Genomic DNA, 19,784 nt, shown 5'->3' with positions numbered 1-19,784 from the left:
TGCACTCCAGTCTGGGTGACAGAGTGAGACTCCAACTCAAAACAAAAAAACAAAAAAATAGATAAAATAAAATAAAACAAAATAAAATGTAGTCCTAAGTGGTCATTCACTTCTTCCTGGATTGTTTCAGTCATTCATTCACCAACCTTTTATTTAGCACCTGCTGTATACCAGGCTCTGAGCTGGGAATACAGACATGACTCAGGAGTGTCTTTGCCCTCAAGGTTCTCACAGAGTGTGGAAAAGAAGATTGCAGAGTAGCTGGAGGGGTGACTCAAGCACCGCGTATTCCCTAACAAAGGAAAGCGTTGGGCGGGCTGAGCAGGAGTTCCCTCGGCAATCATGGCAAGGGAGAACATTCCAGGCAGAGGAGATGGCAGTGCAAGGTCATAGGAGTCTGGAACATCAGGGCATGTGCTGGAAGCCCCAAAGACCCTTTGTGAGTGGCTTCCAGGTGGTGAGGAGGGCGAGCAGGGGTCTGGACAAGGGCAGACATGGACCAGGCCAGGGGCTAGAGATTTGTCTTAGGGCAGGTTTTCCTGGAGACCTTGTGACAAGGGTTGCAGGGAACCTATGCTAGGGCAGGTGGAAGGGAAGCAAAGACAGTCCGTCAAAGGTTGTCATCCAAGCAATTGCCACTGGACCCCTGCTGGCCGAACAGAGCACCCAGTGCAGCGAGGGCCAAGGAGGTGCTTGTCCACCCACTCCCCAGCCGAGACTTCTGAGGGCTGCTCCAGGCATCATCTCTCAGACACTCCCTGCTTGGCCGCGTACAGGCTGTCCCTGTCCTGTAGTGGCGGTGTGCACTGGGGACACGGGTTGGGTGGGGAGGGCTCCGACGGCCCTTCCATTGCCCTTGGGGAAGAGGGACCAGCAAATGCCAGCGAGGAGTCCTGTGCTCTGCACAGCCCACGCTCACCTCTTCCCAGGGGCCCAGCGCTGTGGTGCATGCAGCAACCCAGTCAGGTCCTCCTGGCTCCAGAGCCTATGCTGACTCCCAGGAGCTTGCGGCTTATTATTTTTAAAAATACCTATTTGCAGTAGATGATACATATTCGCAGGGGGCAAAATTCTAAAGACAATGGAGCATGGCATCCTTGATTGGATCCTCAAACAGAAAAAAAGGCATTAATGGAGTGGATGAAATCCAAATAAATTTCAGGTCAGTTAGTAGCAACGGACCAAAGGAACGTAGCGAGAATCCCCTGCTGTCTTTCTTCCATCCACCCTGCTCCTATTCTGGCCTCTTGGGTACCCTTCCACGGATGAGCAAATACAAATGCTGGTCCTCTGCCCCTCCTCTAGAGACGCTTGGTACCCTGCCCTGGTGCCTTGCAGTCTGATTTGGGCCTACAGCTTTCTTCCAGAAACACCTGCAGCTCGCCAGATAAAGCCTTCTTTCAGTAAGGGGGTGGGGAGGGATGGAGTGCTGGGGAGCTTGTTCCCAGGGCCCCCTTGGCCACTCCAGCCCCCTGGCCCACACTGGATCCACACAAGATGAGTTCTACCTGAAGTGCAGAAGTCCCAGAGGCAAGGCCTCAGTTCCCCAGCTGGGTCCTGGTCTTTCCCCAGCTCCTCTGGCATCCCCACCCCCCACTGTGTTTCCGGGGGTCACCTCCCACAGAGACTCCAATTCTTGCCCAAAGATCTACTTCTCAGAGAACCCAGACTAAGCCAGAGGTCTGCCCCGCCCTTGCTGCTTCCCAAGTGAAAGCTGTCCATGGCAGTGCCCTGGGCATGGCCTTATGCTTTTCTGCAGCTGCATAGCATTCCGTTGTGTGCTGGATGATCCTTTCTCTGGTCTCCTAATGGACAGCTGTGCTAGTTGTTCCCAGGCCTTTGCTAATGCAAACAGTGTTTCAAGAAAAGCCCCCACGCCCACCATTTCCCATGCGTGTAAGGAAAGGCCTCCATCTAGCTAGTGCCTGAAGTGGAATTCCTGGCACCGAGGCACGAGGGCCCTACTCTACTTTGATGACTGATGGCTATGGTTTAAATCTGGAGTCTCCAGGAGGCGTCAAGGCCCTCCGTGGTCTGACCCCAGGCCCTGCCCCTCAGGGCCCACCCCACCCCACGGATGGTTTGCTGTCCCTGGCACTCCCTGCATCTCCCACCTTCGACCATGGTTTTGCCTGTGCTTATCCCTTTTATGAAATTCTCTTCCCTGTATCTTTACCTGAAACCTCACTTGTCCTCATATCTGGCTGACATACCCGCCTCCTCTAGGAAGCCTTCCCAGTGCCCCAGTGAGTAGGATTCTCTCTCTTCACTGGGTGGCACACCCTGGCTTTGACATTTCCTGGGTTTCTTTTTATGTGTTGTCTAATTGCCATTTGTGTCTCTGCCTCCTCCACTTGGCCACAGGCTCTGGGAGCTAGGACCATCAGAGCCCGGGAGCATGCCTCATAACTGTTGGAGGAATTGAATTAAATGAGTTGTTGGCCGGGCTCAGTGGCTTAACCTGTAATCCCAGCACTCTGGGAGGCCAAGGCGAGTGAATTGCTTGAGACCACAGGTTTGAGAACCACCTGGGCAACTTGGCAAGCCCTCGTCTCTACAATCAATCAATCAAAAATTAGCTGGGTGTGGTAGCACGTGCCTATAGTTCTAGCTACTTGGAAGGCGAGGCGAAAGGATCGCTGGAGGTCAAGGCTGCGGTGGCCAGGAGTGTGCCACTGCACTCCATCCTGGGTGACAGAGTGAGACTCCAACCCCCCCCCAAATGTGATGTTGATGGCTGTGTTCTAGCTATTTGATTCTGCTGTTTGCCAGCATGACCTTCCAGGGTGGTCCCCAGTGAAACGGGATAAGGTCAGTGACCTCCAGGGTCTGCCTGCCCCACAGTCAAGGGGTCTGAGGCTGGAGGGCCAGGCATGTGTCCCCTACATGACCCTCCCCTGAGAATCCCCCCAGCCCAGCGGAGGAAGGTATGGGGAACACATGGTTAGGGCTGTGTCCCTGAGCACTGCCCAGCTTAGGGCTCTGTGAGGTGGTGGCCAACCAAATGTTGTCTCCTGAAAACCAAGAGGCAGCACAGGAAGCTGATTGGTGGCCTGGGCTCTGGAACCAAACTGCCTGGGTTCAAATCCCAGCCTCAACACCCGTGCGACCTTGTGCAAGTCATTTCTCTCCGTTCTCTCCCTGTAAATGGGATTAACAATAAGACCCTCTTCACAGGGCTGATTTAAGGATGCAACAAGATAACTCACATGCCAGTATGTTTGTAGGGAGCACTTGGTAAGTAAGCTCCGGAAAGGCCTTCTGGGGGTTCCTGGAGCAACCAGCTCCCCTGTTGAGCACCTTCCAGAAGCCTGCCTGGACGCTTAGTCTGCACTCTCGCTGAGGCTTCCAGTACCGCAGGCGTGAAATGCCTGTTTAACTTGTGGTAGCATGCACATAAAGCTGACCACTGAGAGCATTTTAAAGTCACAGTTCAGTGGCATTAGGGACATTCCTGGAGCTACACCACTATTAATTCCAGAACTCTTTCATTACCCTCCAACAGAGACCTTGTGCCCTTTAAGGGTCACTCCCTACCCCCTTCTCCTGGCCCTGGCAAGTACTCACCCACTTCTGTTCCTGTTAATTTGCCTGTTGTGCACATTTCATGGAATTGGAGCCCTACAGCATGTGGCCTTTGTGTCTGGTTTCCTTCACTTGCTCTAGTGTTTTTGGGGTTCATCCATGCTGCAGTGTGGTCATTCCATCATACGGCAAGTGAGGTATCCCATCCACACCTCACAGGTGAAGAAGCCGAGGCCCAGAGGCCAGCTGATTTGTGCAGGGTCACACCACAGGGGGAGACAGAAAGAGACTAGAACCTGCTCTTCCCCCTTTAGGACTTCTGGGTCTACAAGCGCTTTCCATCCAGCTCTTCCCATTTGCTCTCACAAGAGCCCCCAAGCCGTTGGGAAAATAATCTGCAGCTTCAAACTGGGAAAACTGAGACAGGGAAGGTGACCTGCCTGAGGTCAGATGGTAAGTCAACCAGGCCTGGGAGTCCCGGCCGCAAAGCACAACAACAAATACTGCTTTAAAATGGCAGCCAGCTGGGCTCGGTGGCTCAGCCTGTAATCCCGCGCCTTTGGGAGGCTGAGGTGAGTGGATTGCCTGAGCCCACGGGTTCGAGACCCGCCTGGGCAGCGAGACCTCATTTCTACAATAAATCAAAAAATCAGCCGGGAGTGAGCGCATGCCTGTAATTCTGGCTACTCGGAAGGCTGAGGCGGAAGGATCGCCGGAGCCCAGCAGGCCGAGGCTGCGGTGGCCGGGAGCGGCCACTGCCCTCCAGTCTGGGCGACAGAGTGAGACTCCAACACAAAAATAAATAAATAAATGAAACAAAATAAACTGGCAGCCGAAGGGGTGATCGAGGTCTATCCAGACCCTGCTGGAAGGGAAAGGGAGAAGGGGAGCCCCTGCCCCTACCTCCTTCCCAGCCCTACAGCTTTGCCAGTGGTGACCTAGGGAGCTGTCTGTGGGGCTGGCGGGTGCCCACCCCTGCTGTGATCAGCTGTCTCCCCACAACCCTCCTAGAAGACCTCCGGAACATCCATCCCGGGGTGGATTTTGACTTTTGTTCATCAGCAAAAAGTTGCTTCTGTCGACCTGCCCCTCTGCCAAGTGTGGCCAGGCTGTGGACTCTCCAGCCTGGGCATGCCAAGCTCAGTCAGGACACCTAAGCCCTCCACAACCTCCACCTGCTGTGTGACCTTGGGCGAGGCCTAGCAAAGGGGGGCGGGAGAGGGTTGGATGAAATGCCTCAGCTTCAGAGAGGCTTCTGAGGGACTTTGGAGGACAGAGGCTCCATTCCTGCCTCTCCAGGTCCACGTGGGCCTCCTGGAAGCACTGGCATGGGGGAAAAGTCTAGGCCAGTGCTGCCACCTAGAGCTGTGTGTACTGATGGAAATAGCCTGTTTCTGCCCTGACCGCAGGACAGCCACTAGCCCTGTGTGGCCGTTGAGCTCCTGAAATGTGGCGAGGGCAATCGAAATTTCCAACTTCATTCTACTTAAGTATAACTAGATATCTAGAGCAGGTCAAGACAGTTGCACTCTGGGAACACAGGAGGGATGAGCACCACTCAGTCCTCACAGCCCAGAACACGCCCAACTTTTGTGGGTTCAAGACCTCCAGAGAGCACTGGCCTAGGAGTCCAGAGGCCTGGGCACAACTCTCAGCTACCACCAATATGCTGTGTAACTAGGCCAAATCTCATTCCCTCTCAGAACTTCTAAGTGGCTAAACAGGAACAGTGCCCAGCCCCGCCCGGCTCCAGAGCCTATGCTTTCTCTAGCACTCTGACCTCCTCCCGTGGATGGGTCCTGGTGGTAAGGATAGCAGCAGTAAATACCTGTGGGATACCCACTGTATGCCAAGCACAGTAGCAAGCCATCTGTTTGTGTTAATGTGTTACTTTCTCCCAACAACCCTTTGAAGATATCGGCTCAAGGAGGTTAAGTAACTGGCTCAAGGTCACACAGCAAGGAAGTGTCAGCACCAGGATTTGAACTTGAGGAAGCTGGTTCCAGAGTCTGCATCCCTGCCTCCATGCCACATGGGGGCAGGGCTGTACTCAACCTTCCTGGGGCCAGCACAGGGAGTGACTGGAGGACAGTGAGGCCTGAAGTGCCAAGCAGTGGTTCCCGTGTGAGACCTGGAAGGGAGGCCCATCACAATTACCATCATGGTCACCTTCTCATCCCCCGGCTCAAGCTTTTCCTAGGCGAGTGTGGGGTGGAGTCAGGGAATCCTCCTGATTCCTTGAGAATTGAGGGGATCTTGGCTTAGGAATCCAGGGAAGAAGCTCAGACCAGACTCATTTGCTCCATGTCAGCCACAGAGCTCTCCTTCTCTGCCCCAGGTCCCCATGGTCCCTCTTGCTTGCAATGAGTATGCTATTAATCATCTACAATGACACCTTCGAGAATGAAGTAGGGCACTAACGACCAGGGATTCTAGGACACCAGGTAGAACCCAAGCAGATCAAGTTGTGTCTGTCGCCGTCTTTATGCATCAACATTTGGGAGGGTCGGCTCTGCACAGGGTTGTTACTTCTGGTCCAGGGACATTTAGGGCAACCTATGACTCCTCAGGCTGGTAGCCCCCAACATGAGGGGCCCAGAGGCAGCCTTATCTCCCACTTGCAAAGTCAGAGAGGAGATCTTGGAGGAGGAGTTCATAGCTGAAATTCAGCTATGAAGAAGCAGCAAGCAAAAGGTATGGGAGACCCAACAGTCACCCCCCCTTCTCCCCAGTTGGGCAGTGCTGACACTCTCCAGCCCCCCCCCTTTGAGACTCTGTCCATCTGAATACCTAGTTCACAGAGCACCTTTTTATTGTGCACCTACTAGGTGCAGGCTCTGGGCATGGTACCAGAGTCAGAGTGGACAATGAAACATGTGGTCCCTCCCCTCAGCACCCACAGAGCATGGGAGATGTCAAGGACATGAGGACCCAAGCAGGAGAACAAGAGACCCTGATAAGTGCTTTGAAGGAAATTGATAAGGGTAAGAGAGAGCACATGGGACGGAGGCACCTTCTAGACACGGGGTCAGGGAAGGCCTTGGAGGAGGTGACACTGAGCAGAGATTTGAATCAGCAGAAGCAGCCGGATATGTGAAGGTTGAGGGGAAAACACTGAGAGGAGGCCAGCGTGGAAGGAGGAGGCTAAGGATGAGAGGTGAGAGGGAGGGGTGGACATCACGAATCAATTTCAGGGAACTGAGGGAAGCAATTCCATTGGGTCTTATAAAGGACGACTCTGGTCCTAACCTCTGGAGTTCCTCTGTTCTGAGGCTCCAGGAGCCTCTAATCTTTGGGTCTGTGTTCCCTCTGTGCCTACCACACAAAGATGAGTGCTGAGCGTGGGGTCCCTGGACCTCCAAAGCCTCGGCAGAGGCCAGGCAAGCTTAAATTGGGTGTGTCACGGACCGAGTAAGCAACCCTGCCCCCTTCTGAGCCCCCAGGGAGCTGCAGCATCCACATCCTGGGCCCTGCGTTCAGAGTCAGAGCTGACACTCAGGATGGGCCTGGAACTCGCTTCCAATGACTGTCTCTGGGTGGAGGAGGAGGCAGTGTGGGCCACACATCCCCAGCAGCCATTGCCCGCTCTCTTATTGACCAAACAACCAGTTGATTGAACGTCACGCTTTTCAAACAGTTGCCATGGACACGGACTTAGGCTGGAAACAGTTTGGACCGTGTATCCATCAGGACTGTGGAACTGTCTTAGATGAAAGGGATCCTGGATTCTCAGCCCATGGGCAGGGCCACAGGACGTGGGCTCGGGAGTAGACTTGGCTTCATCCCCAGCTCCGCCCACTGGTTGTGGGGCCCAGAGCAGGTGACTTTAGCTTTGGAGCTGCTGCTTCTCCTCTCACGTGGTGAATTTGTGCCAAAACCTGGCAGCGTGTCCACCAGTAAACATGTGTTAGGTCGTGGAGTGTTGAGGGTCAGGAGCCTAAGAACGCCTCCCCGGTGGTTCTGGCTCTGTCTCCCTGAGGTTGCAGTCACGCTGGCTGCTGGGCTCAGCCATCTGGAGGCTGGGTCTGGCTGGAGGCTCTGCCTCCACGGTGGCTTGCTCCCATGCTGACAAGGTACTGCTGACTTTTGGCAGGAGGCTCAGTTTCTCCCTCTCCTTGAACTGCTTGAGTGTCTTCCCAATAGGGTGGCAACTTCTCCAAGAGAGCAAAGCAGAGGCTCTGATGTCTTTCCTGACCTGGCCTCCAAAGTCACACTTGGTCATTTCTACAGCATCCTGTTGGTTACACCCGTCAGCCCTACTCTTGCTGGGGGGGGTGGGGCAAACCCAGGAGGTGGGGGGTCTCCGGGTACCTCTTGGAGGCTGGTACTACAGAGGACTCACCATTCCCACCAGGAAGAGTCGTAGTGAGTATTACATGTGCTCCCATGGTGAAGTGCTGGCTATGTAGTGAGCGCTCAGGAGGGCCACAGCTCTCCCCCTCCTTTCAGCTTGAGGGGAAGGAGAACCACCCTGCAGCCCCCTCCCTTTCTGCATCTTCTCGGAGTCTCTGCTGTGCTTTCATTCCACATACGCTTCATGAGCATCTACTGCATCCAGGCCCTGTGCTGGGCACTCGTGACATAGCAGTGACAAGGACACACCCTGTCCTTGCCATCCCAGACTCCAGAGGGCACGCAGCTGGGTGAGGCAGCAGAGGGGGGCTGTGGGGAAGGCTCCATGTGGATGTCCCGGGAGCTGAGACCTGAAGGAGGCGAAGGCGCGTTGTATAGACACAGCGGGCGGAGCACTTCAGGATTTGGTGAGGTGTGGTGAAAAGCGGCAGGACTCAGACTGGTGCGGGGAGGGTTCTTCTGCAGTGTCTGTGTTGATGGCGTGGGGGGCAGAGGAGGAGATGCTCCTTTTCCCGAGCTGAGCGGCAGGAGGGTGTTGTCAAGAGTCCAGCTGGGCCACCGGTGGCAAGGGAAAACCAGGCGGGCAGGAGGTGGGACCTTGGATCTTGGGCCTGTCACGAGCCTGGGGCAAGACGTCAGGAGGCAGTTAGATCTCAGGGGCTGAGAGGGATGGGGCGGAAGACGTAAATCTGGAAGTTGTCAGAGAGGTGGTGTTTGGAGCCAGCGCCGGATGAGCTCAGCAGGGCGAGTGTGCAGAGAAGGAGAGCCCAGCACTCCAGCGTCTAAGGTCAGGGGAGGAGACACACGAGGCCTAAGCAGGCATGGAGGTGTGGGAGGAGGACAGGAGGGCGCCCCAGCAGAGTCCCAGCCCAATGTGGCCTGCCTCTCATGGCCTCCACTCTGCCGGGGCAGCCCGAGGAGCCCATCCTTCCCGGCCACACCCCAGCCCTGCAGAGGTCTCAGGCAGGGGCTGTGTCTTCCGAAGACTGCCATGACGTCCCCAGAATGTTCGGCCATTCCGCCCACTGCATTTCCAGCCCTTCACCACTCGACTCGCCTCCCATGTCCCTCCCTTACTGAGACTGCAGCATTGAGCAGGACTATCCTCTCTAACAGACGCTCTGCCTCTGTTAGTGCAACCTTAGCCGAAACTAGCCTTTCCAGTAGCCGCAAACGTAGAAGACGTGAGTGGGGAGTGGCAGGGCTGGTTATAGAAAAGGGCTGTGAAGAAAGGAAGTGGGGTTGGCAATGTCTGAAAAAGGGTTTGGGTGTAGATGATGAGGGTCTTGGTGGCCACACCAAGGAGTTTGGACTGAGGAGGGCAGAGGAGTCCTCAGAAGGCTCTGGATTAGGGGAGTGATGCAGTCAGGTGAGTTTTGCTTCAGGAAGAGTTGTGCTGGGTTCTGTCCCTGGCCTTGTCTCTAATTAGATCTTTCATACTCACTGGCCACCTCTGGCAGCAAGATGAGGTGAGGCAGGGCAGAGAGGCCTCTCCCAGTGGCAGCTGGAGGTGGCTGCAGACACAGAGCACCACAGAGCAGGGAGGGTTCCCAGGAGGCAGTAGCTTCACGGGTCCCTCCACATTTCCATGAGGGCAATGAGGTTTGTGTTAATGAGCGGTAATTATGGCACCCGGATGGGCCTAAGTATAGCTTCTTGACAAAAGCAGCTCTAGGCAGCCAGCGGCTTCCCCCTGCAAGGCCATGGCCTGCCGACTTTAGGACCTCCCCAAGGTGGGGTTCCTGCTACCTGGGTGTTGGGTGGCAAGAGGTGGGCTCTCAGTGGGCCAGGAACTCTGACCCAGGGAGCTCAGACCATCCTCACTCAAATCCCTGTTCTCTGGAGGAGAAAACTGAGACCCAGAGAGGGGAAGGGACCATCTGAAGTCACAGCAAGTAAACAGCAGAGTTGGAATTTGCCTCCAGGTCCTTTGCATATACTTTCCACCATGATGTGTGGCTCCCCTCCCCTAGAAGCTTGGTCTGCCTGAGTAGCTCAACACAGTGGAGGGAATGAAGTGGGACTGATACTTACTGAGCACACAGGGGACAGAGGCTCCCTAGATGACATCACAATTCATCCTCACGACAATCTTGAGAAAGAAGGGTCGGCATTGCTCATGTCACGGAAGAGGAAACTGAAGCTCAAGAGGAATCATTCAGTCACCAGTCATCCTGCAGTGAAGAGGAAAAGAAAGAGAATCCGGTTCCCTCCTGGTCTTCGGCCAGGCTCCCCAGGAACCGGACTCGTGTCTGAGGTTTGCTACAGACTTTCTCAGGAAGTCTTTAGGGAACAGCTGTGAGAGCTGAGGGTGCAGGCTTGGGTGGAGAGGGAGGTGGGCCTCCATGCAGCACAAGAGACCTCACCTGGTCCCTTGGGGCGCTCTGGAGCTGGGGTGGCTCTTTAGGGTTGTTTTGAATTGGGGTAAGGGAGCCGGCCTTGGGGCCCAAACATCAGCCAGTTAATGGAAGCAGGGTACCCCTTGGGTGGGCGTCTCCCTTCAGCTAAGAGCAGGTCCTGAAGGGAACTTGGCTGTGCCCGGTCAGCAGCCAGGGCTCTTGGTGCAGGAAGCATGAGTGCCTCCATGCAGGGGAGACCTGGGAGCCACCACAGTCTCCACTGCCCGTCTGTCTCGACAGCCTTTCTTGTTCCTCTGCCTCCCTCTGAAGAGCCAGCCTTCAGGAAGCTTATGAGAAGGCAGGGAGTTGTTTTCTCTGTGGCGCTAACAGGCCTGAAGGGGGTTGCTGGGAGAGGGGAGGCCATCTGTGTTAATGAGGAAGGAGAGGGTCGGGGGGCGGCCAGTCTTGGAAAGGGGGAAACACCCTCGAAAGCCTACAGGATAGAATGGGAGAGAATATTTACAAGCCGGTATCTGATAAGGGATTAATATCTAGAATGTATAAAGAGCTCCTGGAACTCAACAACAAAATGACAAACAATCCAATTCTGAAGTGTGTAAAGGACTTAAATAGACATTTTCCCCAAGAAGATCTACAAATCGCCAATGAGCACATGAAAAGATGCTCAACATCATTAGTCATCAGGAAAATGCAAATCACAACCCCAGTGAGATACCAGTTCACACCTACCAGGATGACTATAATTTAAAGACAAAAGGAAAAAAACAAGCTCTGGCAAGTATGTGGAGAGATTGGAGTCCTGGTGCATTGCTGGTGGGAATGGAGAATGGGGCAGCTGTTGTGGAAAACAGATTGGTGTTTCCTCAGCAAGTTAAACATAGAATTACCATATGATCCAGCAATTCCACTTCTGAGTATAGACCCAAAAGAACTGAAAACAGGGACTCAGATCCTTGCTGAAGTGTTCATAGTAACACTAATCACAATAGCCAAAATGTGGAACCAACCCAAAGGTTCATCAACAGACAAATGGATACAGGAAATGTGGAATGGATGTTCAATGAAACACTATGCAGCCAGAAAATAGAGTGAAGCTGTGTTCCATGCTACAAGGTAGGTGGACTTTGGGAACATTATGCTGAGTGAACGAGGACAGACACACAATGACAAATGCATGATTATACTTATCTGGAATATTTAGAATAGGCCAACATTTGCAGAGACAGCAAGCAAATTAGAAATAACCAGGGGTTGCTTGGCTCCTTCTGCTCTTCCTCCTGAGCCAAGCAAACAGGATGTGGTGATAATGGAACTGGGTGATGGGGGTAGACCCCAGAGACAAAAGAATGACTTCACCCAAGAGGCCTTCGCAAGAAGCAGAGCAGAGTCAGCTGGAAAAGGAGGCCAGTTGGAAGAAGCTTTGAACATCTGGAGTTCAAAGTATCCCTGGGATACATTTCACAGAGTTAGCTGGCGTGGGAAATACAGATCTGGAACTTAGAAGGGAGGTCAAAGCTCAAGATATCGAGGTCGGAATCATTTATTTAAGCATTTAGATAATATTTCTTGAACCCCTGCTCTGTCCTAGCTGGACACACTTTACGAAGACAAGGACACAACAATGAACAAAACAAAATCCCTAAGTAGTTGTTTCATAGGGGTGGAGTTTTAGTTCTACAAGATGAAAACAGTTCTGGAGATGGCTGGTGGTGATAGTTGCTCAGCACTATGAATATTTGAGGGGGACCCAAAAAACGGAATGTATTTATAAACAATTGGATGTTTATTCTTACATGTTTAAATTTCAGTCACCTTCAACATACCCTCCATTTGATGCAATACACCTATCAAGACACTTTTTCCACTGCTCAAAGCAGTTTTTGAACTTGTTCATTTTGGTGCCTTTTAGTGTATCTGCCTTTTTTTGTTTCACCTCTTCCACCTCGGCAAAAAGTTTCCCTTCGAGGACTTCTTTCATCTGAGGAAGTAAAAAAAAGTTGCTGGGGCAAGATCAGGTGAACAGGGAGGATGGGGGATGGGAATCATGCCATCTTGGGTCAAAAACTACTAAACACTTAGCACAGTGTGGGCAGGTGCACTCGTAAATCACCCATCATGAAGTGGGCAAACCTGTTGGAAGAATCTCAAAGGAAAAAACTCCCTGAAGCTAAAAGCAGCCTCTCACAACAACGCTAGCTGGTACACTGATGTGTATAACACAGATGAAGTGTTGTGCAACTTACCTAGCAGAGGAAGCCTGTACTACACGATGCCCACCCCCTAAAAGATAATCCTGTGTTTTGGGGGGAGTCCCCCCTCATATGAAAATAACAGTTCCTTCACATTCTCACCAACCCTTGACATAGTCCATCTTTCTAATTTTAGGAATTCTAAAAGGAATGATATCTCACTGAGTTGTTAATTTTCAATTATTTAATGACCAGTGATGCTGAGCATCTTGGCATGTGTTTATTTGCCATCTGTGTATCTTCTTTAGTGAAGTATCTGTTAAAATCTTTTGCCCATTTAAAAAGTGGGTTGTTGAAGCTGTGCGAGGTGGCTCACTCCCGTAATACTAGCACTTTGGGAGGCAGAGGCAAGAGGATTGCCTGAGCCCAGGGTTTCAAGACCAGCCTGGCCAGCTTGTTGAGACCTCGTCTCTACAATAAATTGAAAAATTAGCCAAGTGTGGTAGTGTGCACCTGTGACATACCAGTTACTTGAGAGGCTGAGGCAGAAGGATCACCTGAGCACAGCAGGTCAGGGCTGTGGTGAGCTATGATTGTGCCACTGCATTCTAGCCTGAATGACAGAGTGAGACCTAAACTCAAAAAAAAATAATTAATTTAAAAAATGAAACCTATGGGAAATAGGTAAATCTGTAGAGAAAGTAGACTGGTGGTTGTCAGAGGCTGGGAAGAAGGGAGAATAGGGAGTGACTGCTTACTGGGTGCGGGGTTTTATTTTAGGTTATAAAAATGTTTTGGAAGTAGGTGGAGGTAGTGATTACACATCATTGTGAATTTGCTAAATGTCAATGAATTGTACACTTTTAAATGGCTTATTTTGTTATGTGAATTTCTCCTCAGCTAAAAAAAAAAAACAAAGAAAGAAAAAGCCTGTAGAGAAATAAAGGTCTATGATATGCAGCCAAATAGGTACTCAGGAGAAAATGTGTAGCCTTTCTGTGACACGTTTATTAGGATAAATAAATCAACTAGACTTCCAACACAAAAGTGTAGAAAAGAGAGTGTGCTGGCCCCAGCCTTGGCAGGGGTGATGGAGGGGTGCCTGCCAGGAGGCAGCTTGAACCTCTGGAACTGTACTGTCCAACATAGTAGCCACTTGCCACATGTGCTATTTACATTTAAGTCAATTGCACTTAAATAAAGTAGAAAATTCAGCTTCCCAGTTGTACTAGCTGCACGTCAAGTGCTCTGTAGCCATATGTGCCTAGTGGTTACCCTATGGGACAGTTCAGATCTAGGGGACAATGGCAATAAGCTAGCAGATGAGCAAACACAGGAGAGTTTCCAGAGCAACAAGAACGGTGAAGAAAATCCCACAGGGTAATGCGCTTGACTGGCAGGTGGGGAGAGAGAGATGGGAAGAGGCTGGAGCAGCTGGCAGGAGCTAGCTGGTGCTAGGCCTTCTGGAATCCATTCTGCTGAGGCATCTTCTTGTGCTGTCCCATCCCTCCGCCCTCAGCCCCTCTGCTGGTGGCTGTAGGCCCCACACTCTCCTTTGCTTTGCAGACCCTCTAGTTCAGGAAGGCCAGTGAGCTGAGGCCTATGTTAAAAGTCAAGAGAGCCGGGCTCGGTGGCACAGCCTGTAATCCCGCGCCTTGGGAAGCTGAGGTGAGTGGATTGCCTGAGCCCGTGGGTTCAAAACCTGCCTGGGCAACTTGGCGAGACCGCATCTCTACAGTAAATCAAAAAAAATGAGCCGGGTGTGGTAGCGCGCACCTGTAGTTCCAGCTACTTGGAAGGCTGAGGCGGAAGGATTGCCAGAGCCCAGCAGGTCGAGGCTGTGGTGGCCGGGAGCGGCCACTGCACTCCAGTCTGGGCAACAGAGTGAGACTCCAACTCAAAAAAAAAAAAAAATCAAGAGACCTGAGAGCTGGGCACAGTGGCTGGCATCTATAATCCCAGCTACTCAGGTGGCTGATGCAGGAGGATTGCTTGAAGCCAGAGGTTTGAGAAGAGTTCGGGCAACAAGTGAGACTCTGTCTCCATGAAAAATAAAAACATTAGCTGGGCATGGTGGTGCAAGCTTGTAGTCCCAGATACTCGGGAGGCTGAGGCAGGAGGACCACTATAAGCCCAGGAGTTTGATGCTGCAATGAGCCATTTCTGCCACTACACTCTGGCACTCTAGCCTGGGCTACAGAGCAAGACAGAGCAAGGCTCTGTCTCTTAAAAAAAGAGCCAAGAGACCTGAGTTCCAGGCCTGTCTCTCTGTGGCTTTACTGTGTGGCCTTGTGCTGTGTGGCTGGAACCTCTATCTGTTCTAGAGGTCAGAATCTTTAATGGGTTGCAGGACTGAAGTCCATGGGAGGCTCAGTGGACACTCTATCTCCTGGCTTCCTCCAGGTTCCAAGGGCTGCCTGCATTCCGTGGCCCATGACCCCACATCAGCCTGACCCCTGCTTCCATAGTCACATCTCCTCTGACTCTGACCTTCAGACCTCTTTCTTACAAGGAGCCCTGTGGTTAGGTTGTGCCCGTCCAGATAAACCATGATACAGATTTCCCCATCTTAAGACCTTTACCGCATCTACAGAGTAACCACAACTGCAGGGTTCTTTTGACAAAGTCATGGGCACGTTTGGGCATCATGATTCTGCCTTCTATGCTTGGTATCAGAGCCTCTGTGCTCTGACTGGACCTGGCCACTCCAAGAATCCTCCCCCACTACCCCATCCCCAGCCACACAGACCCCTTGCCAATCCCCAGCATGCCAGGCACAGCCAGACAAAGCCCGCCACTCTCTCAAGCAGGGCCGGTGGGTCCAGGGCTTAAAAACCTTGTGCCTTCCTCTCTGCCCCGTGAAGACAGGCAGGCTGAGGCACAGAAAAGAGAGGGACTTGCCTAAGTTTGGGACTAGTGTTTCTAGGACAGTTCTGGCTAGAACACCATGGGAATCAGCTAGTCCAACACCCCATTTTTCAGATGGAGAAACAGAGACAACTCCACCCAAATGCTACCCCTCATGAGGCCTTGCTCTGTCCACCATGTCCTGGGATGTGTCCCGGTTACTGACTCTCTGAGAATGCTGTTCCAGGCCATGGTTGCTTCATCTTGCTTGGAAAATGACAGGCCTATGGGCTCGTTGGCCTCTTTGGGGTCAGCAGCCCCCTGCGCCTGGCCCAGAGGTCACACTCGGTACACATGCGGTGAGGGATAGAGCGAGTTTTACAGAGGGTCTTCCTTTGACATAAGGTTCCTCTGCTAAAATACAGGGTTGGACAGTATTGTCCTCAGACCTGGGCCTGTCCTCAGGCCTGTCCTGCTCCTACTCCGTAGAAAGGCTCTCTGGCCCTCTAAAAGGCCATGTTTTTCTCCAGAAGGCAAGGAATGTTCAGGAACCCAGAGGATATGCCCACAAGGAACTTGCATGTCCCTGTAGACCACTCTGGGGACTGGGGACCCTGGGATTCTCTGCCCAAATGAGCCCAAGCCTGCTTCCAGGGCCAGCATGAGGTCCTCCCGTGGGAGAGGGATGCTGCCAGTGGGACATCCACAGCCGCAGGGTAGCTGCTTGAGGGGCATGTGGGCAGAGTCTGGGTGTGTGTGTGGCTCCTCATGGCAAAAGCCAGAGTCACAGATGGGAAGAGAGTGGAGGGCAGGCAGCTACCTACCACCCCCCGTTTCAGCATGGAGTTCAGAGGAGGCCAAGAACTCTGAGTTCTAACCTGGCTTTCAGGTCATGATCACGGTGGCCGTTAGGCTAGAATAGGACATATATTGTCCTCCTGAGAGTTGACTAGCCTGAGCTGTGACTTTCATTTACGCACAGAGTACATGGGCCTCCATGTGTCCTCCTGTCCTCAGCCTACAGCAAACTCGCTGCTTCTGAGATGCCCCAGCCCCGAGATCCGACCTTCCCGGCACCCTGGCCCCTCCAATTCAGCTGACTGCTCTCTGTCTTCTCTCCCCAGGATAGCTGCTGCCCGGGAGAGGTGACCCGGGCGCCCCACTAGGGCGCCGGCCCCTGCCCTTGGGCCGGGATCATGAAAGGCCTCGGCGACAGCCGCCCCCGCCACCTCTCCGACAGCCTAGACCCACCCCATGAGCCCATGTTCGCAGGGCCCGACCGCAACCCCTACCTGCTGTCGCCGACGGAGGCCTTTGCCCGTGAGGCCTGCTTCCCCGGGCAGAACACACTGCCAGGGGACAGCCTCTTCCCACTCAACAACCAGCTGCCACCACCCAGCAGCACTTTCCCCCGCATCCACTACAACTCCCACTTTGAGGTGCCGGAGGAGAGCCCCTTCCCCAGCCATGCCCAGGCCACCAAGATCAACCGGCTGCCCGCCAACCTCCTGGACCAGTTTGAGAAGCAGCTGCCCATCCACCGCGACGGCTTCAGCACGCTCCAGTTCCCCCGCGGCGAGGCCAAGGCCCGTGGTGAGAGCCCCGGCCGCATCCGCCACCTGGTCCACTCGGTCCAGCGCCTCTTCTTCACCAAGGCTCCCTCACTGGAGGGCACGGCGGGCAAGGTCGGGGGCAATGGCAGCAAGAAAGGTGGCATGGAGGACGGCAAGGGCCGGAGGGGCAAAAGCAAGGAGCGGGCCAAGGCTGGGGAGCCCAAGCGGCGCAGCCGCTCCAACATCTCGGGCTGGTGGAGCTCTGATGACAACTTGGACGGCGAGAGCGGCGCCTTCCGCAGCGGCGGCCCAGCCTCTGGGCTGATGACGCTGGGCCGCCAGGCAGAACGCAGCCAGCCACGCTACTTCATGCACGCCTACAACACCATCAGCGGGCACATGCTCAAAGCCACCAAGAACAACACCACTGAGCTGACTGCCCCGCCACCCCCGCCTGTGACCCCGGCCGCCTGCCCCAGCCTTGGGGTGGGCACTGACACCAACTATGTTAAAAGGGGCTCCTGGTCCACTCTGACTCTCAGCCATGCCCACGAAGTCTGCCAGAAGACCTCAGCCACCTTGGATAAGAGCCTGCTAAAATCCAAATCCTGCCACCAAGGTCTAGCCTACCATTACCTGCAGGTAGGTCTGCCAGGGTGAGGGCTGTGGTGGCAGCTCCGGTGTTGGGGTCCCACTGTACCACAGACTGCCTTGGGAAGTCACTCCATTCTGGGCCTCTCTTGCTCAGCTGTGAAGTGGGTGGCTGGTGGTACTTGCTAATAAGAGGTCCCATCCATCACTTCTCGGCCTTTTGGCTAAGATCAAGCATAGAAGCTGCATCCACTGGCCATGCTCTCACACGATATTGGCTATCCCTCCTGAGCCCAGCCCTGAACAGGGACTAAAATATGTTCCTGCCTTTTAGAAGACAAATCTGGAAGGAAGCTCTGCCCTCCTGCCCCCCCGCAGAACCACTTCCATGGCATTCTCGCGCCAGCTCCTGCCTGCCACCCATCAGACTGGTGGCTTTCTTGAGGTCAGGGACCACATCCGGTGCAGCCATGTGTCCCCGTGGCCCAGGACAGGGTCTGGCATGAAGGAAGTGCTCAGAAAATGTGAGAGGGAGGGGTGGGTGGACAGATGGACAATTAGGTGAACAGAGCAAGAAATAAATGAGACACAGGCCCCACGATCAGGAACTGGGAAAGACACAGACAGAAGGTCAGAGTGGGCAGAGCATGATGGGACCAGTGCCCAGGCTGCAGAAGCCCAGGAGGTCCCAGCCCCACTTAAGGGGAATCCCTTTCTTCTCTCAGAGGCTAATGCCGGTCAAGGCACTTGCTGTGCACCCAGGCCACTTGACTTGAAAGTGACAGAACATTCCCAAGGGACTCTCTCGGCTGAGGGTCTGTCAACTGGATGGCTCCCAAGGCAGAGCCAGGCTGCAGGTGGAAATCACAGGAAGCAGATTCCGGGTGGAAGGGATTGCTTCTGTAGGTAGTGAGCCTATCATCCCTGAGAGGATGCAAGCACAGGCCTGGCCAGCCCTTGGGAACCCTCATTCGATGTATTTTGAGCCAGATGAACTTCAAGGTCTGACAAAATCCTGAGTCCGTATCGATCTGTATAAAATTCCAGAGACAGTGAAACTATGGGGGCAAAGGCTATTTCTTTTTCAACAGGAGGAAGTTGAAATCCAGGCAGTATTTCACATACTGAGGACTCTGTGGTTCTCAGTCTGCTTCCTTAGAAACATCAGAGAGGGTACCATGTGACTTGGCTCTGTGTGGTCTGATCATGTAAAATGCCTCAGAAACCCATGAGAGGGTGGCCCTGGCAGGAGGTGAGTGGGTGGCTTAGCAACAGGTTCTGAGCAGAGATGTTCAAGGCCATGTTCCCGAGGGACAATGGGGATAGTAGGGATGGTCTAGCCCATGATCTGGGCAGTAGAAGGCACAGGCCCTAGTGACTGTCTCACCAGTCATCTGTGGGTTGTGGGCAGGCTGGGGGTCTCGGGCCGGACTCTCCCTTGTGGAGGCGGGCCACTGGCGTTGAGGGCACAAAGAAGAGTGTGGGACCTGCGTGGTGTGGCAGTCAGGAGTGTGCACTGTGTGCGCGATGGAGACTGAATGTGCTGTGCACAGAAAGGTGTGGGCCTGGGCGTCCGTGGTGAGGTGCACAGCACTGGTGAGTGCACACTCTGTGTATGTTGAGGGACCTGCAGGTGTGTGCATGCTGAGACGAACGTCCACGGGGTGCAGTAGTCGCTGGTGTGGGTGTCGGGAGGGTCTGCAGCGGCGAGGTGAGTGTGTGGTGCTTGTCCTTGGTGAGGTGTGTGGTATGCCAGGAGCATGCACTTGCTGAGGGGCGTGGGGAAGGGTACGCTTTCTCCGTGTGTGCTGAGACATGTGTCCCCTCGGGTGGCTCCCACTGCCATAACCCTTGGGGCCAGGGGACCAGGGCCGCCCTCACGGTGTGCCTCACCTGCCTTGTCACAGCCCAGGTCCACGGATGGAGTCCTGGGGTTCAGATGGGAAAGCTGAGCCCTTTTTCCAGCTCACATGGCCACCCCACCATGGCAAGCCCCTCTGCTCTCTATACCCGTTTCCCCAGCTTCTTTTGCGGAACAAAGAATGTCGATGGGCTCTGGGACCACAGCTCCATGCTGACCGCCAGGGTCCCCTGACCCCCCATGCTGGGGTCAGGCTCTGGTTCGGGCCTGGAGGCTTCCCTCTGCAAGTGACTGGCCTGCCGAGGGCCTTCTCGTCGGTGCGGTGGGGTCGTGGGCATCCGCGAGACACGCGTGAAGTGATGGGACGTCGTGGGCTCAGTAAAGCGGACGGCCGCGGGGCCCTTCCGACCACAGGGCTGGGCGGTTCTGTCCGGGCAAACGCAGCCTGGAGCCCGTGGAGAAGCCGGAGGCTGGAGAGGCGCAGGGCCTCGCCGAAGGCCACGCA

At 54.0% G+C, this 19,784-nt stretch overlaps 1 protein-coding gene across 1 annotated transcript in view; it reads left to right on the top strand.

Moving 5' to 3' along the window:
• DLGAP4 (DLG associated protein 4) overlaps nucleotides 1-19,784 on the top strand; it is a 137,292-nt gene that overhangs the window by 26,196 nt on the left and 91,312 nt on the right. The window contains exons 2-3 of the mRNA XM_021705925.1: nucleotides 16,399-17,469; nucleotides 19,441-19,596. Coding sequence (XP_021561600.1) covers nucleotides 16,471-17,469; nucleotides 19,441-19,596 — 1,155 coding nt within the window. The 5' untranslated portion in view covers nucleotides 16,399-16,470. The remainder of the gene's footprint in view (nucleotides 1-16,398; nucleotides 17,470-19,440; nucleotides 19,597-19,784) is intronic.

The sequence above is a fragment of the Carlito syrichta genome, unplaced genomic scaffold (assembly GCF_000164805.1).
Source record: "Carlito syrichta isolate Samal-C Ts95f unplaced genomic scaffold, Tarsius_syrichta-2.0.1 Scaffold314830, whole genome shotgun sequence".
Classification (NCBI taxonomy): Eukaryota; Metazoa; Chordata; class Mammalia; order Primates; family Tarsiidae; genus Carlito; species Carlito syrichta.
This window is presented reverse-complemented; position numbering and strand designations above follow the sequence as displayed.